We start from the raw sequence: 27832 nt of genomic DNA, 5'->3' as shown, positions 1-27832 counted from the left end.
GGCGTACAGCACATTCCAGGTTTAAGATTCCAGTGCAAGTTGATCTTAACTCCTTATGCTCCATCAACGCAAACTCACAAACAGCACAACTTATTAGAAGAACGGAATTGGTTATCTGAGACGAAGTTTCTATGATTAGTAAAGATGTTTTTAATACTGTAAGCAGATCCATGCAAGATATAATGAAGGCTGTCGATCCATTGCTTGAAAACGTTCCATTTGAAGGGAAGTTGTTTGTCTTTGGAGCCGATTTTTGGCAGGTCCTTCCTGTTATACCCAAGGCAACAAGAGCTCAGGTTGTAAGCCAATGTATTAAGAAAGTATCTGCATGGAGAAATGTAAAAACCTTGCAGCTTACAACAAACATGCGAATTGCCCAAGCAAATAACACTGCAAAAAATGCCCAATTCCCATACGTGATGGGATGTAAAATTCGGTGGACAGAAAACCCAAATTTGTAGTGCAGGATTTTTTTTTGTAGAATAAGCATTGCAATTTTTTAAAACAATTCTATTGGTCATAGAGCACTGAGTAGCATAAAAAAATACAATAATAAACTTAAATTGAATGAAATAAACTGTACCTGAATATATATTTATCTTCTTTACTGTTTAAAAAATAATATTATTTTAATAATTATTAAGCAATGACACCAACCCATAAATCAAACAAAACAAAAGAATGCAAATGTTCTGTTTGCAAGACAAGATTTGAAGGATCAGATACAGTGTCTGTACAGACATTTAATTTTCATAAAAGAAGAGATGATGCTGGAATAAACATCTTTCGTAATAGATGTAGAGAATTTTCTTTTATGTTTTAATTATATTTATATTTATATTTTCGATTTAATAACATATGTAATGTAGTGATTATTAAGAGATCAGTCAAAACTAATGTAAGCTATGTTCCTGAAGTTATCAACAATGATGAACAGAACTCGGTGGCCATAGACAATGATTATGATATGGATTATGACTTTGATGGTAAAAATATATATTTTTATTTTTATTTTTATTTGCTCTAACTTCTTTTATGGTTCTGGTAGAAATGGACACCAGTATAGAAGTAGACATGGAGACACAAGAGCCTATTTGAGTCTTACCTCTCTCAGAATCCGATGCTGTCTTTGGTTATGAGAATGAAGAGTTTAACTCTGATCTTGATTCTGACAGTTGCAAAGACGATTCCAGTGAGGATGACATGCTTGATAGTGAAGGTTTGCACACTTTCATAATGGATATTGGGTTCTGCTGTATAAAATAATAGAAATTAATTTTTTTTAAAAAAGACAACTTTCCTGAATTCAACTCAGAATTGAGTCTCATCTATCGTTTTATTGTACAGGTCCTTGCACTCTTTGTATCCTTGTACGTCATCGATGAAGGTGCCATTCTTCTCATTGCCATCATGAACAAAATACTTGAGCTTTTCAGAGATCCATTCCATCTCCCAGTTAGCATCCCTGGTCTCAAAAGCATGGCAGGATTCAATACCTTTACAGATGGTATAAAGAAATATGTTTCTTGTAGCAAATGTCACAGCATATATGAGAACGATGAATCAACACCCCACTTCTGTATCTTTGATAAATTTGGGAATAACTCAATGTGCGGTAATAGTTTGTTCAAGTTGGGAAATCAGTCGTCCATTCCAAAAAGAACATATGTGTATCACTCTGTTCAGAGTTCGATCAAAGCTCTCTTTTCTCAGCCTGATTTTGAAACCCAAATCGACTTGTGGAACCGTAGCCCAAAGGCTGAGAATACTATGTTTGATGTGTACGATGGCTTGATGTGGAAGGATTTGAAAGACACCAATGGAATTCCCTTTGTTCATGGCAACTGCTCACTGATGTTGGTCTTAAACATTGACTGGTTCCAGCCATTCGACGGTGTGACATATTCGTGTGGTGCAATTTACCTGGCTGTAAACAATCTTCCTCGAAGTGTAAGATTCAAGAAAGAAAATGTCATTCTCATTGGGTTAATGCCAGGTCGGAAAGAAGCAAAAACATCCGAGATAAATTTGTACCTCAGACCTCTGGTTGACGAATTAGAAAAGTTGTACAAGAGAGTCAGAGTCCAGACATATCAATGCCCAAATGGTACCACCATCTGCGCTGCTCTGTTTATGGTTGCCTGCGACATCCCTGCTGCTCGAAAAGTGTGTGGATTCACATCCCATACCAGTACAAATGCATGCCACAAATGTAATTGCCAATTCTCCCAATTAGCTGGAACGAGCTCTGTCAATTATTCTGGATTTGATTTCTCAAAGTGGCTCTTTCGCACTAAGAATGATAATTGTAAGGATGCTGAGGTCTGGAGGAATGCAACCACTGAAGCTGAGAGACATCGTCTTGAAGTTGAAAATGGTGTTTGCTGGTCCAAACTGCATCGTCTCCAGTACTTTGACATTGTCCACTGCACGATCATTGATCCAATGCACAATCTCTTCTTAGGTACAGTCAAGAGGATGATGAAGAAATGGGTTGCAGATGGTCTAATTGACAATAAAAAACTCGTTGCCATGCAGAAAATCATTGAAAACATGACATTGCCGCCTGATTACACCATGCTAAGATCAAAGATTTCAAAGGGATTTCCCTTTATGAAGGCAGACGAGTGGAAATCGTGGTGTCTGGTATACTCTCCAGTGGTTCTACAAGGCATACTACCAAAGCAAAAGTTTGAGAATTGGATGTTTTTTGTGAATGCCTGCTGTTTCCTTACCAAGCCAAATGTTTCCGAAGATGATGTACAGTCAGCACACATAGCACTTGAGAAGTTTGGTAAAGATTGTGAAAGGCTGTATAGCAAGGATCTGTTATCTCCAAACATGCATCTCCATCTTCATCTTCGCGACACAATCAAGGACTTTGGGCCTGTTTATGGGTACTGGCTCTTTAGTTTCGAGCGATACAACAGTGTCCTAAAGAATATCAATACCAACAGAAGGAGTGGCTTTGAAATGACATACATGAAAACATTCATTGAAGATACCCATAAAGGCGATTTTGTTTGCAATTTCTTGAAGACATCTGGTCTATTCAATTTCTCTGGCATCTTCGATAAATTGGTAACTGGTTATAGTCCTGCTGATTCTACAACTAGCACCACCTTGTACAATTGGTTCTCTCTACCAGACTTTCTTGATGCTGCCAAAAATCCGAACTTGTCAATTCGTGGTAATGAGCCTTTACCATCATCAGTTCTGCCCTTGCAAAAAAAAAGCGTATGAGATAATGCCAAGACAGGAGTATGATTGTTTGGTAGGATATTACCAAGCTGTTTACAACTATCCCACCATCTCCAGTTGCAAAGACGTGATTCAAGATACAGCTTTCGTCAATGACTGGATTGAAACGCTCAAATCCGTCAACCTCCTTGGCCAGACATTCAAGGGAAGTAGAGGTACGAATGGAAGAGGATCATGTATACAAGCAATGTTCATAGAAGGTCGAAACGGAGCAAAGTATGCATATGTTGGAGAGATTCAGTACCTATTTGTTCATTCATTTAGTCCACTTGTTTCTACTCCACATCACAGAACACTCCAAAGTAGCCAACATACATTTGCTTATGTAAAATGATACAAGGCTTCCAAGGAGACAAGTAGAAAAATTGCAGGTGTAGAAATATGGGATGTTGCGTTTTCTTTGCCTGACTTTCAAAGCATCTTGCCAATGCACCGAATTCTCCTTCCTGTTGCAATTGTTGACCATACAACATTACGAAATATCAGCAAAAAACTTATTGTTCCTTTGCCTAGAAAACTTTACTCTTAAAATATATAATTATCTCTTCTTTTCTTTCTAATAATATTATTCAATTTTTTTAATATGACAGTGAAAAAAAAGAGAGCAAATTGTTTGTTTTTATTGGTTTTGAATTGCCCAGACAGGAAGGATCGTGGTCAGGTGACTGGGGACAGGAGTGACCACAATGGTTTTTAGGTATCTGGGCATTCTTTGCTTTGATTGTGGTGTTGAAATCTTCTTGTCATTCTCTGCTGCCAAGAAATCAATGAACTGAATAAGCCTGTTCAGCTATGTATAATTAGTTAGTTTATTTCTGTACAGTCATCTTTTTATAGAAATATATTATAGTGTACACCTTTAAAAAAAATATCTCAGCACTTCTCCAACTAGGACAAGCAACCTGCAAAACCCACACACGGATTATAGGAGTGACGTCCTCATCTTCCGATTCACCATCAGACATCACACTCTTCTCGAGGAGATGCGAGTATGCCATCTCATCAGGGTTACCTGGCTTGTATCCCATCTCAGTGTCAATTGCTAGCCAATTGTTAATGTAGGTATCAACATGATGCAAGTGAATCTAGATATATTTTAAAATGATTGGAACAGAATACAAAATATTTAATTTCTTTTTTTTTGTTTGTAATTTTATCTCAATGCAACGGCTGTTGATATGATTATTGCGCCTTTTGGAAGACACTTGCTTGGGGGTTGCGTTGACAGCACGAAAACATGTCTTGTAATTGTTTTTTATTTTCTGCACTATCATATCCTCCCAGAACCCAGCTGTGCGAGGCTGGGCAACGATATACTGTTGGAGGTAATTAATCACCTCAACATTGTCAGGATGATCGATCCTCTCATCCGTGTTCCATCGCCTGCGGCTTTCATTTTCAGCAACAAGCTCAGGATCATTCGAACAGAAGTTTCTCGCCCACATTCTCCCATTGATGAGATTCTATATGATTATTATTATTATTATTTAGGTAGTGTGTTAAAGCATGAAGTCAGAAAAAATCATACCAGAACAGTTGCACACATTTCGCCTTTGGTGTGTCTATTTGTAGACAAATTGGCGGCAGTTACTCTCTGAGTTACAGAAGATGCAACAAGAGCTTGCTGGGCAATGGCTTGGTTGTGAGCATCGACCAGAAAATGAATTCCAGTGTTGGCTTCGACAGTACGATCGTACATCATGTTGATGGCTGCCATAATCTGCGTTAGGGACTTGACAGTCATTCCAGGAGCCTCTGCCCCACTTGGACAAGCTGCAAGTGGCAATACTTTTGGAGCAATCTCACATTGCTCAATCCGGCCAGCAGCAACACAGCTAAGTGTTCCTCGGGCATTCTGTTTGCCTTTGCATCCTGATTTTCTAGTGGCATTGGAAGGCATGCTACAGATATTTACATATTTTTTAAAAAATAAATAAATATAAATAAATAAAGCATATATAGAAGAATATTATGAAATATTATTTTAATTATACAAACATACATGGTAAAGCACAGTAATAGTATGTGAGGTTTCTAATAAAATGTGAGGGAGGATATAATAATCTGGCAAATAAAAGTAGTATTTATATGTCCCAATACTTCTTGGGTATACAGCAACAAAAGAAAAAATTATAGGGACACACGCTTTAAATTATAATAGACCCTAATAAATTCTGAGAACAGAATGAGCTTATTCACTACTCTTACAATTTGTTTTTTTATTTTTCTTTTTTTTTATTTTCTTTTTTTTTTGTTCTCTCTCTTTCTCTTATACTGTTTACTTTTGCTTCTTTTTCTACACTATGGTGATTACTTAATATTTTCTTTTTACTTTATTTTACATGATTATTAACACTAAAAAACTTCTATCATCTTTATTATGTAGAGCTTCCTGCACGAGTTAACATAACACACTGGCTTACAAAGGTGAATAAGAAAGCAAACAACTTTTATTGCGCGATGCTAATCATCAGCTTATTAATCTTTAGATGCAAAACGATGATGATGAAAACCATCAAAAGCTAATGATGGAAATAAACATGGTTAGCTTTAATAGAATATCTTCTAATCACTTATATTAACGTTATACTTTCTTCATTATCATTTTGAAGTTATTAGATTTTCTCTATCTCTCTTTTGCACACACGCATTAAAAGGATGCCAAAGAATCACTTTTTCTGGTAAGCAAGACTTTATAATTATTATTCTCTCATACTAATCATATTTTTTTCCTTTCTATTAGGAATACGTGGAGTACAACAAAAATTATATAAATGCTATCCGTAGCAATATGATCCTCTATTTCCAAAGAATAAATCTGATCTGTACACACATGTTTTGAAAATGATTAAATCGATTTTGGTCATCCCAAGATTCTGCCCCTTCCCTTAATATTCCAAGAGGTATTGCAGTATTCCCATTTATTTATCCCAAAAGATAAAAGATATTATTAATGACCAAAGTAGAATTGCAGTACCCAAAATCAAGAACCCACAACCGAGAATGCAAAACAAAGACCCAATGTCAAATGTCTGGATCAAATTCCCAGACCAAATGCCAACTATCCAAGGCCCATTATTAGAGAACCTATTTTGAGATTTTTTTAATAAAATAAAATAAAAACCCATTTGTAAATTATTTCCCGTGAACTATTTTTAAATAAAAGTACAAGAAGTATATTTTTTGATCAATCAAATAATGAAATTCAAATTGTAAATGGAGTACCCGTCCAATAAGATTGATACTTGCCAGAAGATAGTTGAGCTATCATCAGAAGATTGTTGAAATATACACCTTCTTGAATGAGTCCGAAACAAGAATAAATAGGCAATACACAAAATAAATGTAACGTTTTACTAGAAAAAAAAACTCGGAATTCAATTAAGGTTTCGGATATAATGAGATATAACAGAACTCTATGACCGCGCACAGACCCATTCTATCCATAGAATCTAGATGTTTAATATTTAGTAGCTAGTTTTCCTATCATTCTGAGAATTATTGTATAATATTCAGAATGTATTTCAAAAATCACACAGAATTTTACATCCTATCACGTATGGGAATCGGACATTTTTTTGCAGTGTAATGAACAAGAAACATTAAAGCTTAGGGAATTTGGAGCATTTCTCTTGCAAGTTGGTAGTGGTTCTGCCCACACAATGGGCGGTGATGACATCATCCCAATTCCGCCCCATATGTTACTTTCTGGATGTAATCCTGCTGATCTGGCCAAAGCAGTTTTCCATGATCTCTCCTCTAATGCAGCCAACCCTCATTTCCTCATGGGCCGAGCTTTGCTTACTCCTAAGAATAAATATGTCAAGAAACTCAATGATATTCTTCTGAGCCAGTTTCCTGGAGAGGCACAAGAGTTTAAGAGCGTCGACCAGGGAATTGATGAAGATGGTCAGTTGACATATCCAGTTGAGCTACTAAATACCATTGATCCTGGATCCCTACCGCCTCACTCACTGTCCTTAAAAAAAGGATGTCCTATCATGCTTCTTCGCAATCTTGACCCAAAAAACGGCCTCTGTAATAGTATACGCCTGATTTGCATCTCTTTTGGAACATCTGCCATCAGAGCAACAATTGTGACTGGATCTAATGCCGGGCAAGTATCTCTTATTCCAGGAATAAAGCTTAATCCATCTGGATCAAATGGTGAAATTGAATTCCAGCGGTTCCAATTTCCAGTTCGTTTTGCATTTACAATGACAATAAACAAGTCACAAGGTCAAACTCTTGAGAGCATTGGATTATATCTCCCTGCCCCAGTATTCTCCCATGGCCAGCTGTATGTTGCTCTATCCCAGGTCAGAAAACCTTCTACAATCAAGATAATGCTTGATACACCAGCAAATTCCAACGAAACAGCAAATACTGTATTTACAGACAATGTTGTATTTAAGGAAGTCTTTGACATTTACTGGTTTTATCCATTCAATTGGCGCCCATTTCCATCTAATTAGCATCCGTTTCCATCTAATTAGAACCCATTGACATCTGATTGGCTTCCATAGAAATTGAATTTGCATCCATTGCCAACTGAATTTGCTCCCATTGCCATCTGAATTTGCTCCCCCCCTTTTACTATTGGCGGAAGGGTACATGGCACTCAATTTTTTTATCCTTGCGCCTTACAATTTTTTTTATATAACCGTAGTATTTTTTTTTGTAAACGTCGTACTTTTTTTTGTAAACGTCGTATTTTTTTTTGTAAACGTCGTATTTTTTTGGCATAAAACATGGATATTTTTATTAGGCATAATTAGTTGATAGAGAAATAGAACACATAATAAGAAGTAAGATATAATGAAATACAAAGTAATAAAAAAAGAAAAGCATAAAGCAGTAAAACAAATAAAAAAAGAGGGACATAAAGTGGTAAAAAAAATAAGAAAAAGAGGGACATAAAGTGGTAAAAAAAAAAAAGAAAAAGAGGGACATAAAGTAGTAAAAAATAAAAATAAAATAAAAAAAGACATAGAGTGTAAAGAGCTTAAATAGACATAAAAGACATACTTAAAGCTTTTGCTCTCTGTTCAAACAGCGAGGAAAGAATGAAATAGCATGGTTAATCCAACCCAAACAGTCCGAAAGGGTGACAGTCTTAGCTGATTCTGTAATCCTTAAGATGAGCCCGTCTGACTCTGTAATCTCTTCTCTGCAGACACCAAACTTGATCTTGGACCACATTTCCTCAATTGGATTCAGGAAAGGTGAATACACAGGAAGATATGCACACTTGTACCCACGGGAAGAAATAAAGTCTTTCACCTCATCGGCCTTATGGATAGGAGCGTTATCCATGATGAGATAACGTCCTTGCATACCCTGGCTGTCCAGAACGTCCATTGTATGACTAAGAAAGTCGAGGTAGTGCTGGGTTCTGGTGCCAATTCGGCTGTTCACCTCAACGTTGGTGTAGATGTCCAACTTTCTCTTCTTCTTGGTTGCGACTGCAGTGGGTTTCTTCAATGAGAGGCTGACAATCCCTCTCTCGCACATTGCACCAAGGATGGTGATGGACACACCTCTCTGTGTTGGGACAGTTGTCTTAGCCGGGGTGCCACTGACGGAACGGCCAAAAGTTCTCTTGATGTGCATATTGAAGCCTGCTTCATCGATGAACACACAGTTCGACAGATAGTTGAAATCCGCAAGTTGTTGCCACTCCAAAATGCAGTCTCGTCTCATCTCAATTGTGTTGACGTCATCTCTCTTCTCAGGCAGCTTCTCCAACTTCTTCATTGTCAGGGCACACTTCTTCACCAAGTGCTTCTGGATTGCTGATTTAGTAATCTGCAGCCCAGAGAACTCTTCCATGACAGCTATCCTTGCTTGCTCCAAGGTAGCATCTGGTTTATTTTCGAAAAACTTCAAAAAAAAAGCAGAGTGCGCCTGGAACAACTTTTGGTTGCCATGTTTTCGTTCTTTAGGCGCAGAAACCTCCTCAACCTCCATCGTCTCCAGCCCATTAGACTCATCAGTCTCCACTGTGGCAGCATCAAAATCGGCCTGGATCTTCTCTCTGGCCAGCCTGACATAGTTCTGGGCAGTCCAGACATTGATCCCCGTTTCCCTGGCAGCGGCAGCAGCAGTCTGGTTTTCCGAGAAAACCAAGGAGAAGAGCTTGTTCACCTGGTTTTGGTTGTACTTTCGGTACGAACCTCGACCTATGCTTTCTGCAGTGGGAACAGAATCAGGATCGACCTTCTCCAGCAGATTCGTCTTCGGCTTCTGTGCAACAATTGTCTTGGTTGTGGCCTCGTTGACTTCGGTTGGCAGGAAAGTTTTGAGACTGAGGAGGTTTGTGACTGCTGGGTTTCCGGCCGAGGTACGGGTCCATTCCATATCGGCATGGTTGACAAAGACATCTGTCACAGATCGGAGTACAACTTCTCCATGCATTTTGTCGACAATCTCTTGGTTGAATTCGCACAAGGGGTCGAAAGCAATTCCAGAAAACTGGGTTTGGTCTGCAGAACTGCTGTGACTGACCATTTCACAGTGCTTGTCCATAACAAATTCGAGGGAGTTGTTCGAAGTAGGCATTTTTTTTTGAAAATAAAAAGGGTGTTAAAATTGAGGAAGAAAGATAACTGAGAAACTTTTATTAAGACACTGGGGTATATATACCAAAAAAAAAAATATTTTAATAACTTAAACGTTTCTACCAAGGTATAGTCTTGTCCTGTTGTCTTAATATATTTGGATAAAGAACGTGTTGAAGAATAATGAATGTTTACATATTAAGCTTCTTCACACTTTTAAGAACATTTATTTTATTAGCCGATTTACAGTGCTACCAGAGCCTTTATGGTGTCCTGTCCTCTGTCTCGAAGGAAGGGGTGGGATTTCTCCTCATGGGTTTGCCCAACCAAAAAAAAAAAAAAAAAAAAAGTTTTTTTTTGTATAGAGCCAAGGAAAAGCTCGAAATTCAGTTATTGAGATTTTCAGTTTTTCAGAAATTTCTGCGGTTAGATACCATTTTATTTTCAGTTATTAAGATTTTCAGTTTTTCAGTTATTGAGACTTTCATTTTTTCAGTTATTGAGACTTTCAGTTTTTCAGTTTTTCAGTTTTTCAGAAATTTCTTGCAGTAAGATATCATTTTACTTTCAGTTATTGAGACTTTCAGTTTTTCAGAAATTATTTGCGAAAAAATGGTTTTGTATATTATAAAAATTTATGAATAAAAATGCTAGTTATACTATTTGGAGAATTATTTTTAAAATTGCTATTACATTTTTCTTTTTTTTATTTCTCTTTTTTTTTCTTTTTTTTATTTCTATTTTTTTTATTTCTTTTTTTTTATTTCTTTTTTTTTTATTTCTTTTTTTTTCATTTCTTTTTTTTTCTTTTTTTTTATTTCTTTTTTTTATTTTTTTTATTTTTTTTTTTATTTCTTTTTTTTTATTTTTTATTTTTTTTTTATTTCTTTTTTTTATTTTTTTTATTTTTTCATCTCTTTTTTTTTCATCTCTTTTTTTATTTCTTTTTTTTGTCATGAGCTTGTGCTATTTTTTGTTACTGTTTTTGTGTGTGTAATATTTGGTTTTTTTTTTAGTATTTTGTATCATGAGGGTTTCCAAAATTGAGATTGGGTAGTATTGTGAGCAAAGCATAATTCTTGGACCGCTTTCAGTTGTTTAACAGATTGTTGGACATTTACTTGTTTTGAGTGCAGATTACAAAGAGTTGTTGAGTTTGATATTAAGAAGATCAGGATTCTGACATTGTAAAATGGTTGGAGCAGGTGCTGAATAAATATAGCATTTTTGGATTCTTTTTTGTAATGGTATTAGATGCTTGTGTAGGACCAGGTTCATAAGAAATACAATTGCTGTGGTAGTCAATCAGATTACTGGATATTTGAGATAAAAATTGGCAAGTTTTTGTGTGGTCGGTAGAGTGAATTCTACTGTTGGATTTCGAAAAAGTATGGTCAGTGAAATGCACTTAAAAGCATTATGAATATGTGTAGACTGGTTCCTATCGTACAGGTAGATGTTTGATCTTGTAGTTTCTTTGTAGGTGGAGGGTTGAATCGTCACGTTTTCTTTTCAGATTTATAGCTTTTGTTCAAAATACTATAGATTATTTAGAGATTAATATCAATGACTCTGAGGTATAGACTTTATTTACATACAGAAACATAATGTGATCTGGAAATAATAAAAAAGTCCATGAGGTGTAGAGCTTTAGGCAGTGTTTTCATTGTCAGAGTAATATTTAGTTGTTGAAGTGAGCATGAGAATGAGATTTATTGCTGATTTAAGAAGAGAAATAAACAGTTTTGGTATATAAACACCAAATGGAAAGAGAGAGAATTATGATATCTCTTTTAAAAAAGAATGTTTATAATAAATTTATGGCTGCGGGTAATATATTGTCCTATTTATTTTTTATCTCCTTGAGTTCAATTTGTACTACTTTATTTAGTGGACCTTGGAATATTATTTTTTGATATAAAAAGCTGAAAATATAATGACTAATACTATTTAACAACAACTCAATCTTCTTTACATCTATTCTTGCTGCTTCAACTTGTGTTCTGATTTTTATCTTGCATCTTAAGTAATTACTATTTAATTATAACTGCTATGTGCTAGATATAACTATATTTATATAAAATATGTCACTTTAACATATCTTCCTATTTCTTTATTTTTTCATCTTTTATTATCAGAAAACCCTACAATGTTACACGAAAAACTTGAAGAATATAACAGTGCCTTTGAAAAAATCATGGAAGAGCTTGAAGAGCCTGAAATGCCAGAAGATCCAAAAAGTTCTGCCCCGTCAACAACAGACGAAACCCCCAAAAAAAGTAGAGGGCAATATCAAAAGTCTATGGATAAAGATATAAAAAAGCTTCTTTATCTCTACTTCATAAGGGGATTAACTATCGAAAAAGCCAGCAAGATAGTAAATATGAAACAAACAACTGCTGGTGGCTATATTTTGAAGTGGAGAAAGTTTCCAGTTGTTTTTTTCATTGAAAACAACAAGGAGGCTACAAGTAACAAAAAATGAATCTTTTATTCGAAACTTACTCTGCAATAAAGAAAGAATACAAATAATATCATTGCATTTTTAATTTTAACATAATTATTATAGTGAGATACTTGCTTTATTACAGACTTCTGACAGAATATTTGGTCATTTTTAACCCTTGCCAAGACTCTTCAACTTATATTGTAGCTTTAAATTTATTATAAAAGATAGTAAAGTTCTATAAATCTCTGGTACTCTCACAGATAACTGTATAAGATGTGATAGATAAATTGAAAAAAATTGAAAAAGCTTTAATAAGAGATTGGTCTAAATTTATGCATCTTAAGTTCAGATAGACGATTTTGCATATAAGGCAAAACGTTATACAAGTCTCTATGCTAATTGCTTTCCATGTTTCTTGCAAAGCATTTTCTAATTGTCACAATGTGGTAGGCTGAGGTCGTCTTGCGTGGATTTTGTTATCAAGAAGACCCCAGATATTTTCAATTGGACTCAAGTCCGGACTGTTAGGAGGCCACTCCAAAATCTTCAATCCAAAGTCTTTCTTGAACCTTTCTGCTAAGGTAGCCTTATGATAACTCGCATTATCTTTTTGATAAAAATAGTCTCCCTTTTCTATATTAGGAAGACTTTGGTAGAAGGGCATGAATTTTTTCTCCAGAACTTCATTGTACAATGGGGCATTCATGTTACCCTTAAGCATAACCAGTGTTCCAACTCCTCTGGACCAAATACATCCCCAAAGCAATACAGAACCTCCATTTTCTGAAACCTTTGGAGTCAGGCAGTCTGCATGATATTTCTCTCCTGGCTCACGCCGTGCATGACTATGATCATTTTTCTTGAAAACGGTAAAGGTTGCTTCGTCTGTCCAAATGACAGTATCTTACTGTTTTTCTAACATTTTATTTTTCTATACCAAGCACGACGTTTGGCAATGTGCTCCTTAGTTAGAAGAGACTTTGATTTGGTTACACGGTAGGCTAGATTCATCTTGTGCAACGTTTGGCTGATAGTTTTTGTACTGACTTTTTTCCAGTCTTTTCCTTAATCAAGTCTGCCATCTCAACCAAGTTTTGATGGCAATCACATCTGACATCCAAGAAGAGATGATTTTTATCTCTAGCAGTTAATTTAGAAGATCTTTCTGTTGGTTTCTTATTAGTAGCAGATCCAGTTTTGTTGTATTTTTTATGATACGTGTGACAGTAGTTCTTGGTATTCCCTTTTTCTTTGCAATGTCAGAAATCTTTATGCCATCTTCATGAAGTCCAATTAAGATTCTTTTTTCAACGTCTGAAAGCCTTTAAAATGGCTTGTGAGGTTTACTGCTTCGTTGTCTAGGCATTATATTAAAAAGCTTTTATTGAATTTAGCAGATTGAGTAAAGTGAAGTGTAAGGATGTATTATGAAATAAATAGCGGAAATATAAAACAACCAAATTTTCTGTTTCGCAACTGTATGTAGAAGTGAGAATAAAAAAAATAGGAAGGGAAACGATCCAAGAAGAAGAGAATAAATCAGGGTGGGTGAAGCTGGAGAACATACAACATCTGTGTCAATACCACTGGGGACCATTAAGTTTTTAAGAATAATTTTTAGATAAGAATAAAGATGATTTTTATTAAACGTAACTCTTAACTATTTATATAAAACAATTGTTGTTTTCTGGCTAAAAAAATAGTTAAAATAATATGTCTTAGATGGTGGTTATCCAGTAATATCTCTACAAGTATATTCCTCATCTCCAATATCTAAAACGTAGACAAAACACCAATCAGCAAAGTCAAGATCTTTTATCCTAGAAAGTCAATCATTACTGGTTGCTTATAACTTCTGATTTTAGTTACGGATGTCAACTCTGACATATTGATATGAATTGAATTGTCTTATATATTTTTCTAAACTAATATTGCGCATTATCCGCAGTAGCTATTATATTGCCAGAGTTGACATTGGTAACCAAAATCGGGATTTACAAGCAACCAGTAATGGTTGACTTTTTAGGATAAAAGATCTTGACTTTGCCAATTGGTCTTTCATATATGTTTTAGATGTTTAAGATAGTGAATATACTTGTAGAAGATACAGTGAGCGGAAGAAATTTGTGCCTCTTTATTTGGTTTCCGACTTTGTTGAAAATGTATATAGTTTTTACCATCAAAAAAGTATATCAATGATAGTATCTAAGAATCTTATCATTGCTTACAATATATATAAAGTGTTTGTTTGATTATATTTGAAAGAAGAACACGTTTTTAATATTTGTTGCTGCCACCATCTGCATCGATTACAGCTTGACATCTTTTTCTCATACTCTTAATCAAGCTCTTCAAATATGAATTTGGAATTTTCTTCCACTTCCTTTCAATTGCATGTCTGAGATAATATGTGGTATATAGGTTATATCTATTGGATCTAACTTTCCACTTGAGGTAGGTCCAGACATGCTCTATTGGATTGAGATCTGGGTTTTTAGGTAGCCAGTTGCCTAAAAGTTGCACCTTGTTCTTTTTTTTCCATGCTCTTGTCATGGCGCTGATGTGACAGCTGGCATTATTCTCTTGAAGCTTGAATCTTCTCTAGCTATTTTTTTCCTTAAATCTCTTAAGGGAAGGGAGATAAGCTCTTTCGAAGGTGTCTATATACTTCTTGGAATCTACATTCCCCTTCATGACATCTAAAACTCCAACACCCTTTCCATAATAGCACCTCCTCCAAACTTCATAGTTGGTGAGACAAAACTGGACTTGAAGCCTGACCTGTTCTTCTTGAGAACTCTTATACGTCCATCATTCTTGTAGAGCTGGAATCGTGACTCATCAGACCAGATGACAGAAATCTATTATGTCACATTCTAGTCAGCATGTTCAATTACACATTGCAATTGCTTCTGATTGCTTTTCAAAGCCTTTGGCTTACAAATCATCTTGAGAGAGTAAATACCAACACTACACAAAAACTTTCTGAGTGCATTGTCTGACACAGGTGTGATCAAGTTTTTGCTAATCTTGGTCAATGGATGTGTTGGATCTTGACTGATCTCAAGTAGAATCTCTCTTTTATCTCTCTTGTCTAGCTTTGGAGGTCTGCCCAACTGTACTGTGGCTTTATGTGAGCCAGTTTTCTTGTAACTCTTCAGCACACACTTCATGACATATTGGCTTACATCAAGTTTTTTGGTGATATTAATCTGGTTGGTGCCGTTTTTAATGCTCTCATAAACAATTATAACATGAGTAGTATTATAAGTGTGTTTTTTTCCAGTAGTCTGGACCTTAGGCTTCTTCTTGATGCATTTACTTTGATTTCTTTTAGTTTGTAATGTTAATGTAAGCATAAAAGAAAGATATTATATTTTTATGAAAATGCAACTATTAAATTTAGGGGCACAAATTTCTTCCACTAACCGTATTACTGGACAATAACCATCTAAGACATATTATTGTAGCTATTCTTTTAGGCAGAAATCAATTATCATTTTGTATAAATAGTCAAAAAATACATTTAATAAAAAGTATCTTTATTTCCCTATCTAAAAACTATTCATAAACTTAACAATCACCAGTGGTATTGATTCTGTGACTTAGTTACAAATGCTTGAAGAGAAATATCAGATTGAGACTTGAAGATATTATATTTAAATAAAAGAAGAGTCATTATACTGCGGTTAATGCTCAGGAAGATGTTACTGCACATAACGAGGTACTATGGTTAACCATCTTCAGATTTTACGGATTCATCAAAATAATGTCTGACAAATCCATAAAATCTGAAGATGGTTAACCATAGTACCTCGTTATGTGCAGTAACATCTTCCTGAGCATTAACCGCAGTATAATAACTCTTCTTTTATTTAAATATAATATAATAGCTACTGTGGATAATGCGCAGTATTAGTTTAGAAAACTATATAAGACATTTCAATTCATACTAATAAAAAGTATCTTTTATCCTCTCTTTGATTTTACGTATACTCCTTGATCCCCAGTGGGTTTGACCTTTTGACTTTGCTATAGTAAAAGGAAGACCATCCCAGATCAGGAACGACAATGTCAACTCTGACATTGTTATAGTAAAAGGAAGACCATCCCAGATCAGGAACGACAATGTCAACTCTGACATTGTTATAGTAAAAGGAAGACCAACCCAGATTGGGAACGACAGACTCATCAAAATAATGTCAGATGTGAAAGTCTGAAAAAATGATTTCTGCCAGACTTGAACTGGCGACCGTCTGTGTGTTAGACAGACGTGATAACCAACTACACCAAGAAACCACACACTCTCTTCCACAACCAAATTATGTTTTAAAGTCAAACCCAGCACAGTTTTACTTTTACCTCTTTTTCTCTATAACTACTATATCAAACCTATCTGTTTTTTGCAGCAGGATTGATTGTCATAGTTGTTTTTATATATCTACCAATTTTCATTTTTTTTAATTGACTTTTTTTCAAATTGTTGGAATCATCATTGCAATCATCTTCACATCTGCGCCGAAATCACTCAAGATTGTCAGCATCTCCAACTACATCTCGATTGCCTGTACCTCTGTTATCGTCTCCAGCTCTTTTCTCCTTCTCTGAAGGTGGTTCTGGTGTTTTACCATCAACTTCGCACTTTTTTGTCCCAGTTTCAGACCTTTCTTTTTCTGCTTTGCCTGCTCCTGGTTCCCACGAAATTTTTTTTCAAGCTCCTCCAACAATGATTGGTTCCCAAAAACAGGTGATTAATTCCACTGGCCGCCCTACTCCCACTGCTCTCATTTTGTCTGGCCTCAAGGCAGACTTTAAAAAATTGCACAATGTTTTGTCCTGTTCACATTGCCAGACTACAGGCAAAATTGTTTCTAATGGGTCTACTTCTCGTACTGGTAGCCCACAGTTTAAATGCAAATGTGGTGCAACATTTACTGCTTCATCCATGCAATCTTTGATCAATGCAGTCCAACACAAAATTCCTGAAGTTCATTCTGCAAGTGAGCCTGTTGTGTCCCCTTCTGTTTCCATCTTGGGTCATAGTATTTCCATGGCAGATATCCATGAAATTGAATCTGACATTGCACCTGTTCTTCCAACTGTAATGCCCACTCTTCAGGATATTTGGGACCGTTTCCAGGCTTATGATGAACGTCTTTCTGCATTGGAGGCTGTTCAAAAAGAGAACATTGAGTTGCGTAAGGCTCTTGCTACTGCAAACGCCACTATTGCACGTTTGACAAAGGAGAATGTTGATTTTTCTGTTGGTGCTGCAGCATCCAAATATGCTACTATTGCTGCCTCTGTTCCAGTTGTTTCTCAGGCTGATTTTCCATCACTTCCTGCATCCCAGACCCATCATTCCACTGAACCCACCAAGACTTTCGTTTCTAAAACACCACGTAAAAGGGCTCCAACTGCTAGGGCCATTGCTGCTGTTGTTCGTGGCATGACAATTAAAGAAAATGCTGATCAGGGGTTTCAAATTGTTTATGTACCTAATGCTATCTGTCTTCCCATTAGTACTCAACGTCAACGTCTTAGGAAATTAAAGATAGGCAATGCACGTGTGCTGGATCTCCACTATCCTGATCGTAAGGTGATGGGAATGCTTGTACATAATGAGTATGCTCCTGAGCTCAAGACTATCTTGGCGAGTTATGGTGTTACTACTTTGGATAACTTTGATTCTCTGGACCCTGTTCACCTCCGTGACCCAGCTCTGGCCTCTCTTTCACTTGATGATAGGGCAACAAAAGCTATACATGTTCACAATGATCGTATGCTACGTGCCATTGAATTCATTAGGGCTCCTGTCAAGTTTGCTGTTGCACGTTCCTTTTGCTCTCAGGGATGGATTAGTGATGACCAACTAGCTGAGATTGTTCCCCCACGACCCACCAAAAAAGACTTGGACATCTCTATACATACTGCCAGCATCACCATCCCTTCATTCTCTGATCTATGAATCCAGTAACAATTACATTATGGAATGCAAATGGTCTTGCAAAACAGACCATACCTACAATCCTTTCATATGCTCCACTTACTTCCCTTCTTTTTATCACTGAAACGTGGCTTTTGTCCCCCCATCGTTATCCTACTTCTTGGCAGCAGTACCATACCTATGGTCAGTCTGTCCCCAATGCTAGCCGTGGCTGCATGGGTATTTCTCTTCTTGTAAATCCTTCTTTCCCTTACCCCATTTCTATTGTTCCTTCTTCTTCTCCTTATGTTCTTTCTTGTATTGTATTTGATTGTCTTATTCATTGCATTTATCTTCCCCCTTCTCTTTCTAATGACGATGCAATTTCTATTCTTTATGACCTCCCCCTCTCTTCTTCTTCTATTCCTTCTTCTAACACTATTTTTTGTGGTGATTTTAATTCACGTATGGGATCCTTTCTTGGTGACCATGCTATCACTTCGCGAGGAACTTCTTTTCTTCAGTGGATCCAGGCAACTGGTCTCACTTGTTGGAATGAATTACTTGCATTTGGTATTCCTACCTTTCTTTCTGGTGGCTCTGGTACCTCACGTTCCAGTGTCATTGATTTATTTCTTTCTACGTCCCCCCTTCTCAATCCTTCTATGCAAATTCGTTCTGATCTTTCTTTAGGCTCTGATCACAAAATGGTCAACCTCACTTTCACTCCCTATGTTTCACCTCCCCCTCCCCCTACTAATCATCCGCGCCTACTTTGGAATCTTTCCAAGCTTGCTCAGCCTGACACTCTCAAGATCTACATTGATACAGCTTCTGCGTCATTGGACAATCTGACAGAGCAGTTCAGTGCTTTCCTTTCTTCTTCTTCTCCTCCTCCTGTAGATTCTCTGTGCTCTGCTTTTGCTCAAGCTATCTATGATGCTCTGGACACTGCTGTTGGTCGTCGTACACCACGTACCATGCAAAAGTACTGGTTCTGGCCAGTGGACCTTCAAGAAGCAATGGATCTGAGAGAACGCAGCTACCAACGCTGGCGTCATTCTAGTGGTTTGCAGAAGGCTATATGCTGGATGCGCCATCAGGATGCATGTCATGCTGTTAGGTTATCAGTCCAGCGTCGTCGACGTGAAACATGGAAAGAATTCTGCAACAAATTGGCAACACAAGACTTTGCAAAGACCACAGCAACAATGAAACGTATTAAAAGCCATCGTCAAACCAGTCCTGTCTTTGTGGATCCAGGTGGACCTCAAGTAGATGCTAACAAAATGGCTGATCATCTTCAACAGATTTTCTCAGGTCAATTTCTTCCTGCACGCCGCCCTCCAGACCAGACAGTGATGATTTCATCACCAATTGCAATTGATGAATCATGTCCTTTTACTCATCTTTCTGTAGAGAGTGCAATTCTCAAGCTTCCTACACGCAAGGCTCCTGGTGTTGACCATCTTCGTGCTGAAATGCTTCACCCAATTGTTAAGCAAGTCTCTCCTGTTCTTTGTCTTTTGTTCCAGCTTTGTTAGCAATGGGGTTCTGCACCTCTTGCATGGCGTACTGCACAAATTGTCCCCATCTTTAAAAAGGGTGATACTCATGACCCTGCTAACTATCGTCCCATTAGCTTAACGTCTATCCTGAGAAAAGCCATGGAATATTGTCTACAGTTTCCTCTTGAAGATGTGTCTCCAACAATTGACATTGCACAGGGTGGATTCCAACGTCAACGTAGCTCCCTTGATCAAGTTCTTTGTCTCCATGAGATGGTCCGTCGTCACACAGCTCTATTCAAAGCACCACCAGTCTTGGCTTTTCTTGATATCAAGTCTGCATATGACACTGTTGATCATTCTGTAGTATGGACATCGTTACGTTCTCTTGCCTCTGATGCTATGTTAGCTTTGTTACAAAGTCTTTTTGACAATGTTCAAGTTGAGGTGTTGCTTTCTGGTGCAACATCCAGATCATTCCAACCATTGACTGGCGTTATGCAAGGATCTGTGCTTTCTCCCCACCTTTATTCTGTGTACATAAATTCTCTACCAGTTGCTCTTTGTGCTGCAGGGGAACTTTGTAACACAGTATTTAATCAGACTGCTGCCCACAAGACTCAATGATCAATTAGTCAATTCACTACTTTTTGCTGACGATGTTGCCATCATTGCTACACCAGAAGCTATGCCTGTCATTCTGAATTCTGCTGAACAACATTCTCAAGAGCTAGGATATCGTTGGAGTCCCACCAAGTGCATGATCCTTCACCATTCTTGTTCTCTTTCTCCTTTGTCATTCTCTCTCTACAATGTGCCTATTCCTCATGCTCATTCGTTTCCTTACCTTGGTGTTCCCTTCTCAGCAAAGGGGACTATTGATCCATCTCTTCTCATCTCTCGTAATTGTGTCTCTGCTATCAACAGCATGCGTGCTCTTCAATCACTTGGTGTCAATCACACTGGGTTGTCACGTCTACTCTCAATTCGTTTGTATCGCCAGTTTATTCGTCCACAATTTGAGTATGGCCTGGCAATATCCTGCTTCAACATCAAACAAGTTGCTGTGCTTGAAAAGGCCCAGAACACATGCTTACGCATGATTTTTGGAGGTCACTCCACATCTTCTACATCTGTTTTCCGTCACCTTGGGAATCTTCCTAGCATGAGGGAGAGGATCTTGACTCTTGGTTTCAAGTTTGTATATCGTGCTTTCTGGTTGCCTGATGAGGCTCTGTTTACTCTTCTTCGACCTGTTCTTACAAACCCAGCACACCAATGGTTTAAGCTTTTAGCTAATCCCATTTGGTTGTCTCTCTCCAATCGTCAGAATGCTGATTCTAAAGCTTGCAAGCATGCCATTCGTTCATTTTTGAACCAGGGCCTCTTCTTGCAACGCTCTCAACAAATACTTCTCTCTGCTTGCCGTCCTTCTCTTGGTGTTGACCCTATTCTCTGGCTTCCCATGACTAACTATGAACGTAGTAGATTCATACATTGGCGTATGGGATGGCTTCCTGGACGTCCTCAACCTTGTTCCTGTGGATTGCATACCACCAGCCGTCATCATGTCATTGAGTGCACTGGAGCTGCAATTCGTCTCCATCTCTATTCTACAGTACAACCCAATCCAATTGATTATGTACTCAATATGCTGCCTCTGAAGACACCTAAAAACAACAAGAACAATGCCTTCTGGATCTTTACTTGGCCAATTCTTTGTAGAATAATGTTGGACATAGAACAGATCTGTCTCCCTGGGGTTGATCTTGCTGATCATGCTGCAACAGACAGAGGACAACTCTTCTTGAACTGGCTACCCAAATGAGACTGGCCATCTCCTTTTATTTTTAGTCTAGATCTGTATTAGTCTTAGTTTCCATTTATTGCATGAATTTCATGCATGCTTCATATTTTATCCTTATCTCCCTTTTTTTGTATCCCCTAGCTTAGTTTCCCTTTCTAGTTTTTCCCATTTTCCCCCTTGGGTTTTTTTCCTTTCTATTATTCTTTTTTGTACTCTTAAAGGCGGGCAATAGCTCTATAGTGCGTGTGCCCACTAGCCTTTCAATAAAAATCTTTTACCTACACCAAGAAACCACACACTCTCTTCCACAACCAAATTATTTTTTGAATTCAAACCCAGCACAGTTTTACTTTTACCTCTTTTTCTCTATAACTACTATATCAAACCTATCTGTTTTTTGCAGCAGGATTGATTGTCATAGTTGTTTTTATATATCTACCAATTTTCATTTTTTTTTAATTGACTTTTTTTCAAATTGTTGGAATCATCATTGCAATCATCTTCACATCTGCGCCGAAATCACTCAAGATTGTCAGCATCTCCAACTACATCTCAATTGCCTGTACCTCTGTTATCGTCTCCAGCTCTTTTCTCCTTCTCTGAAGGTGGTTCTGGTGTTTTACCATCAACTTCGCACTTTTTTGTCCCAGTTTCAGACCTTTCTTTTTCTGCTTTGCCTGCTCCTGGTTCCCACGAAATTTTTTTTCAAGCTCCTCCAACAATGATTGGTTCCCAAAAACAGGTGATTAATTCCACTGGCCGCCCTACTCCCACTGCTCTCATTTTGTCTGGCCTCAAGGCAGACTTTAAAAAATTGCACAATGTTTTGTCCTGTTCACATTGCCAGACTACAGGCAAAATTGTTTCCAATGGGTCTACTTCTCGTACTGGTAGCCCACAGTTTAAATGCAAATGTGGTGCAACATTTACTGCTTCATCCATGCAATCTTTGATCAATGCAGTCCAACACAAAATTCCTGAAGTTCGTTCTGCAAGTGAGCCTGTTGTGTCCCCTTCTGTTTCCATCTTGGGTCATAGTATTTCCATGGCAGATATCCATGAAATTGAATCTGACGTTGCACCTGTTTTTCCAACTGTAATGCCCACTCTTCAGGATATTTGGGACCGTTTCCAGGTTTATGATGAACGTCTTTCTGCATTGGAGGCTGTTCAAAAAGAGAACATTGAGTTGCGTAAGGCTCTTGCTACTGCAAACACCACTATTGCACGTTTGACAAAGGAGAATATTGATTTTTCTGTTGGTGCTGCAGCATCCAAATATGCTACTATTGCTGCCTCTGTTCCAGTTGTTTCTCAGGCTGATTTTCCATCACTTCCTGCATCCCAGACCCATCATTCCACTGACCCCACCAAGACTTTCGTTTCTAAAACACCACGTAAAAGGGCTCCAACTGCTAGGGCCATTGCTGCTGTTGTTCGTGGCATGACAATTAAAGAAAATGCTGATCAGGGGTTTCAAATTGTTTATGTACCTAATGCTATCCGTCTCCCCATTAGTACTCAACGTCAACGTCTTAGGAAATTAAAGATAGACATTGCACGTGTGCTGGATCTCCACTATCCTGATCGTAAGGTGATGGGAATGCTTGTACATAATGAGTATGCTCCTGAGCTCAAGACTATCTTGGCGAGTTATGGTGTTACTACTTTGGATAACTTTGATCCTTTGGACCCTGTTCACCTCCGTGACCCAGCTCTGGCCTCTCTTTCACTTGATGATAGGGCAACAAAAGCTATACATGTTCACAATGATCGTATGCTACGTGCCATTGAATTCATTAGGGCTCCTGTCAAGTTTGCTGTTGCACATTCCTTTTGCTCTCAGGGATGGATTAGTGATGACCAACTAGCTGAGATTGTTCCCCCATGACCCACCAAAAAAGACTTGGACATCTCTATACATACTGCCAGCATCACCATCCCTTCATTCTCTGATCTATGAATCCAGTAACAATTACATTATGGAATGCAAATGGTCTTGCAAAACAGACCATACCTACGATCCTTTCATATGCTCCACTTACTTCCCTTCTTTTTATCACTGAAACGTGGCTTTTGTCCCCCCATCGTTATCCTACTTCTTGGCAGCAGTACCATACCTATGGTCAGTCTGTCCCCAATGCTAGCCGTGGCTGCATGGGTATTTCTCTTCTTGTAAATCCTTCTTTCCCTTACCCCATTTCTATTGTTCCTTCTTCTTCTCCTTATGTTCTTTCTTGTATTGTATTTGATTTTCTTATTCATTGCATTTATCTTCCCCCTTCTCTTTCTGATGACGATGCAATTTCTATTCTTTATGACCTCCCCCTCTCTTCTTCTTCTATTCCTTCTTCTAACACTATTTTTTGTGGTGATTTTAATTCACGTATGGGATCCTTTCTTGGTGACCATGCTATCACTTCGCGAGGAACTTCTTTTCTTCAGTGGATCCAGGCAACTGGTCTCACTTGTTGGAATGAATTACTTGCATTTGGTATTCCTACCTTTCTTTCTGGTGGCTCTGGTACCTCACGTTCCAGTGTCATTGATTTATTTCTTTCTACGCCCCCCCTTCTCAATCCTTCTATGCAAATTCGTTCTGATCTTTCTTTAGGCTCTGATCACAAAATGGTCAACCTCACTTTCACTCCCTATGTTTCACCTCCCCCTCCCCCTACTAATCATCCGCGCCTACTTTGGAATCTTTCCAAGCTTGCTCAGCCTGACACTCTCAAGATCTACATTGATACAGCTTCTGGGTCATTGGACAATCTGACAGAGCAGTTCAGTGCTTTCCTTTCTTCTTCTTCTCCTCCTCCTGTAGATTCTCTGTGCTCTGCTTTTGCTCAAGCTATCTATGATGCTCTGGACACTGCTGTTGGTCGTCGTACACCACGTACCATGCAAAAGTACTGGTTCTGGTCAGTGGACCTTCAAGAAGCAATGGATCTGAGAGAACGCAGCTACCAACGCTGGCGTCATTCTAGTGGTTTGCAGAAGGCTATATGCTGGATGCGCCATCAGGATGCATGTCATGCTGTTAGGTTATCAGTCCAGCGTCGTCGACGTGAAACATGGAAAGAATTCTGCAACAAATTGGCAACACAAGACTTTGCAAAGACCACAGCAACAATGAAACGTATTAAAAGCCATCGTCAAACCAGTCCTGTCTTTGTGGATCCAGGTGGACCTCAAGTAGCTGCTAACAAAATGGCTGATCATCTTCAACAGATTTTCTCAGGTCAATTTCTTCCTGCACGCCGCCCTCCAGACCAGACAGTGATGATTTCATCACCAATTGCAATTGATGAATCGTGTCCTTTTACTCATCTTTCTGTAGAGAGTGCAATTCTCAAGCTTCCTACACGCAAGGCTCCTGGTGTTGACCATCTTCGTGCTGAAATGCTTCACCCAATTGTTAAGCAAGTCTCTCCTGTTCTTTGTCTTTTGTTCCAGCTTTGTTGGCAATGGGGTTCTGCACCTCTTGCATGGCGTACTGCACAAATTGTCCCCATCTTTAAAAAGGGTGATACTCATGACCCTGCTAACTATCGTCCCATTAGCTTAACGTCTATCCTGAGAAAAGCCATGGAATATTGTCTACAGTTTCCTCTTGAAGATGTGTCTCCAACAATTGACATTGCACAGGGTGGATTCCAACGTCAACGTAGCTCCCTTGATCAAGTTCTTTGTCTCCATGAGATGGTCCGTCGTCACACAGCTCTATTCAAAGCACCACCAGTCTTGGCTTTTCTTGATATCAAGTCTGCATATGACACTGTTGATCGTTCTGTAGTATGGACATCGTTACGTCCTCTTGCCTCTGATGCTATGTTAGCTTTGTTACAAAGTCTTTTTGACAACGTTCAAGTTGAGGTGTTGCTTTCTGGTGCAACATCCAGATCATTCCAACCATTGACTGGCGTTATGCAAGGATCTGTGCTTTCTCCCCACCTTTATTCCGTGTACATAAATTCTCTACCAGTTGCTCTTCGTGCTGCAGGGGAACTTTGTAACACAGTATTTAATCAGACTGCTGCCACAAGACTCAATGATCAATTAGTCAATTCACTACTTTTTGCTGACGATGTTGCCATCATTGCTACACCAGAAGCTATGCCTGTCATTCTGAATTCTGCTGAACAACATTCTCAAGAGCTAGGATATCGTTGGAGTCCCACCAAGTGCATGATCCTTCACCATTCTTGTTCTCTTTCTCCTTTGTCATTCTCTCTCTACAATGTGCCTATTCCTCATGCTCATTCGTTTCCTTACCTTGGTGTTCCCTTCTCAGCAAAGGGGACTATTGATCCATCTCTTCTCATCTCTCGTAATTGTGTCTCTGCTATCAACAGCATGCGTGCTCTTCAATCACTTGGTGTCAATCACACTGGGTTGTCACGTCTACTCTCAATTCGTTTGTACCGCCAGTTTATTCGTCCACAATTTGAGTATGGCCTGGCAATATCCTGCTTCAACATCAAACAAGTTGCTGTGCTTGAAAAGGCCCAGAACACATGCTTACGCATGATTTTTGGAGGTCACTCCACATCTTCTACATCTGTTTTCCGTCACCTTGGGAATCTTCCTAGCATGAGGGAGAGGATCTTGACTCTTGGTTTCAAGTTTGTATATCGTGCTTTCTGGTTGCCTGATGAGGCTCTGTTTACTCTTCTTCGACCTGTTCTTACAAACCCAGCACACCAATGGTTTAAGCTTTTAGCTAATCCCATTTGGTTGTCTCTCTCCAATCGTCAGAATGCTGATTCTAAAGCTTGCAAGCATGCCATTCGTTCATTTNTGAACCAGGGCCTCTCCTTGCAACGCTCTCAACAAATACTTCTCTCTGCTTGCCGTCCTTCTCTTGGTGTTGACCCTATTCTCTGGCTTCCCATGACTAACTATGAACGTAGTAGATTCATACGTTGGCGTATGGGGTGGCTTCCTGGACGTCCTCAACCTTGTTCCTGTGGATTGCATACCACCAGCCGTCATCATGTCATTGAGTGCACTGGAGCTGCAATTCGTCTCCATCTCTATTCTACAGTACAACCCAATCCAATTGATTATGTACTCAATATGCTGCCTCTGAAGACACCTAAAAACAACAAGAACAATGCCTTCTGGATCTTTACTTGGCCAATTCTTTGTAGAATAATGTTGGACATAGAACAGATCTGTCTCCCTGGGGTTGATCTTGCTGATCATGCTGCAACAGACAGAGGACAACTCTTCTTGAACTGGCTACCCAAATGAGACTGGCCATCTCCTTTTATTTTTAGTCTAGATCTGTATTAGTCTTAGTTTCCATTTATTGCATGAATTTCATGCATGCTTCATATTTTATCCTTATCTCCCTTTTTTTGTATCCCCTAGCTTAGTTTCCCTTTCTAGTTTTTCCCATTTTCCCCCTTGGGTTTTTTTCCTTTCTATTATTCTTTTTTGTACTCTTAAAGGCGGGCAATAGCTCTATAGTGCGTGTGCCCACTAGCCTTTCAATAAAAATCTTTTACCTACACCAAGAAACCACACACTCTCTTCCACAACCAAATTATTTTTTGAATTCAAACCCAGCACAGTTTTACTTTTACCTCTTTTTCTCTATAACTACTATATCAAACCTATCTGTTTTTTGCAGCAGGATTGATTGTCATAGTTGTTTTTATATATCTACCAATTTTCATTTTTTTAATTGACTTTTTTTTCAAATTGTTGGAATCATCATTGCAATCATCTTCACATCTGCGCCGAAATCACTCAAGATTGTCAGCATCTCCAACTACATCTCAATTGCCTGTACCTCTGTTATCGTCTCCAGTTCTTTTCTCCTTCTCTGAAGGTGGTTCTGGTGTTTTACCATCAACTTCGCACTTTTTTGTCCCAGTTTCAGACCTTTCTTTTTCTGCTTTGCCTGCTCCTGGTTCCCACGAATTTTTTTTTCAAGCTCCTCCAACAATGATTGGTTCCCAAAAACAGGTGATTAATTCCACTGGCCGCCCTACTCCCACTGCTCTCATTTTGTCTGGCCTCAAGGCAGACTTTAAAAAATTGCACAATGTTTTGTCCTGTTCACATTGCCAGACTACAGGCAAAATTGTTTCTAATGGGTCTACTTCTCGTACTGGTAGCCCACAGTTTAAATGCAAATGTGGTGCAACATTTACTGCTTCATCCATGCAATCTTTGATCAATGCAGTCCAACACAAAATTCCTGAAGTTCATTCTGCAAGTGAGCCTGTTGTGTCCCCTTCTGTTTCCATCTTGGGTCATAGTATTTCCATGGCAGATATCCATGAAATTGAATCTGACATTGCACCTGTT

At 38.2% G+C, this 27832-nt stretch overlaps 7 protein-coding genes and 1 non-coding gene across 8 annotated transcripts in view; 4 read left to right on the top strand and 4 right to left on the bottom strand.

Moving 5' to 3' along the window:
• Positions 1-646: 646 nt before the first annotated feature.
• Positions 647-3595, top strand: PHYBLDRAFT_171069 (hypothetical protein; the record flags this gene model as incomplete). The annotated part of the gene is made up of 6 exons (XM_018436498.1): positions 647-788; positions 870-986; positions 1115-1219; positions 1292-1615; positions 2465-3190; positions 3279-3595. The coding sequence occupies 6 exons, from the start codon at positions 647-649 to the stop codon at positions 3593-3595; spliced, it is 1731 nt and encodes a 576-aa protein (XP_018289049.1).
• A 285-nt stretch (positions 3596-3880) lies between these two features.
• On the bottom strand, positions 3881-5161 carry PHYBLDRAFT_171068 (hypothetical protein; the record flags this gene model as incomplete). Its single annotated transcript, XM_018436497.1, has 4 exons — positions 3881-4051; positions 4119-4346; positions 4467-4724; positions 4790-5161. 4 exons carry the CDS (start codon positions 5159-5161, stop codon positions 3881-3883), a joined length of 1029 nt encoding a protein of 342 aa, XP_018289048.1.
• A 3105-nt stretch (positions 5162-8266) lies between these two features.
• Positions 8267-9822, bottom strand: PHYBLDRAFT_171067 (hypothetical protein; the record flags this gene model as incomplete). The annotated part of the gene is made up of 2 exons (XM_018436496.1): positions 8267-8305; positions 8617-9822. 2 exons carry the CDS (start codon positions 9820-9822, stop codon positions 8267-8269), a joined length of 1245 nt encoding a protein of 414 aa, XP_018289047.1.
• A 2148-nt stretch (positions 9823-11970) lies between these two features.
• On the top strand, positions 11971-12306 carry PHYBLDRAFT_148217 (hypothetical protein; the record flags this gene model as incomplete). Its single annotated transcript, XM_018432038.1, has 1 exon — positions 11971-12306. One exon carries the CDS (start codon positions 11971-11973, stop codon positions 12304-12306), a length of 336 nt encoding a protein of 111 aa, XP_018289046.1.
• Positions 12307-14969: 2663 nt separating this feature from the next.
• Positions 14970-15443, bottom strand: PHYBLDRAFT_148215 (Homeodomain-like DNA binding domain-containing transcription factor; the record flags this gene model as incomplete). Its single annotated transcript, XM_018432037.1, has 2 exons — positions 14970-15131; positions 15168-15443. The coding sequence occupies 2 exons, from the start codon at positions 15441-15443 to the stop codon at positions 14970-14972; spliced, it is 438 nt and encodes a 145-aa protein (XP_018289045.1).
• Positions 15444-16039: 596 nt separating this feature from the next.
• On the top strand, positions 16040-18238 carry PHYBLDRAFT_171066 (hypothetical protein; the record flags this gene model as incomplete). Its single annotated transcript, XM_018436495.1, has 3 exons — positions 16040-16070; positions 16309-16471; positions 16804-18238. 3 exons carry the CDS (start codon positions 16040-16042, stop codon positions 18236-18238), a joined length of 1629 nt encoding a protein of 542 aa, XP_018289044.1.
• On the bottom strand, positions 16496-16569 carry PHYBLDRAFT_t179. The gene has a single exon. It is a non-coding gene; the product is annotated as a tRNA-Val (tRNA).
• Positions 18239-20392: 2154 nt separating the features above from the next.
• Positions 20393-27832, top strand: part of PHYBLDRAFT_72565 (hypothetical protein) — a gene marked incomplete at both ends in the record, with an annotated part of 11343 nt that continues 3903 nt past the window's right edge. Inside the window, one exon of the mRNA XM_018442674.1 lies at positions 20393-20959. Coding sequence (XP_018289043.1) covers positions 20393-20959 — 567 coding nt within the window. The remainder of the gene's footprint in view (positions 20960-27832) is intronic.

The sequence above is a fragment of the Phycomyces blakesleeanus genome (assembly GCF_001638985.1).
Source record: "Phycomyces blakesleeanus NRRL 1555(-) unplaced genomic scaffold PHYBLscaffold_17, whole genome shotgun sequence".
Taxonomy (NCBI): domain Eukaryota; kingdom Fungi; phylum Mucoromycota; class Mucoromycetes; order Mucorales; family Phycomycetaceae; genus Phycomyces; species Phycomyces blakesleeanus.
Note: the sequence above shows the minus strand (reverse complement) of the source record. Positions and strands in the feature narration are given on the sequence as shown.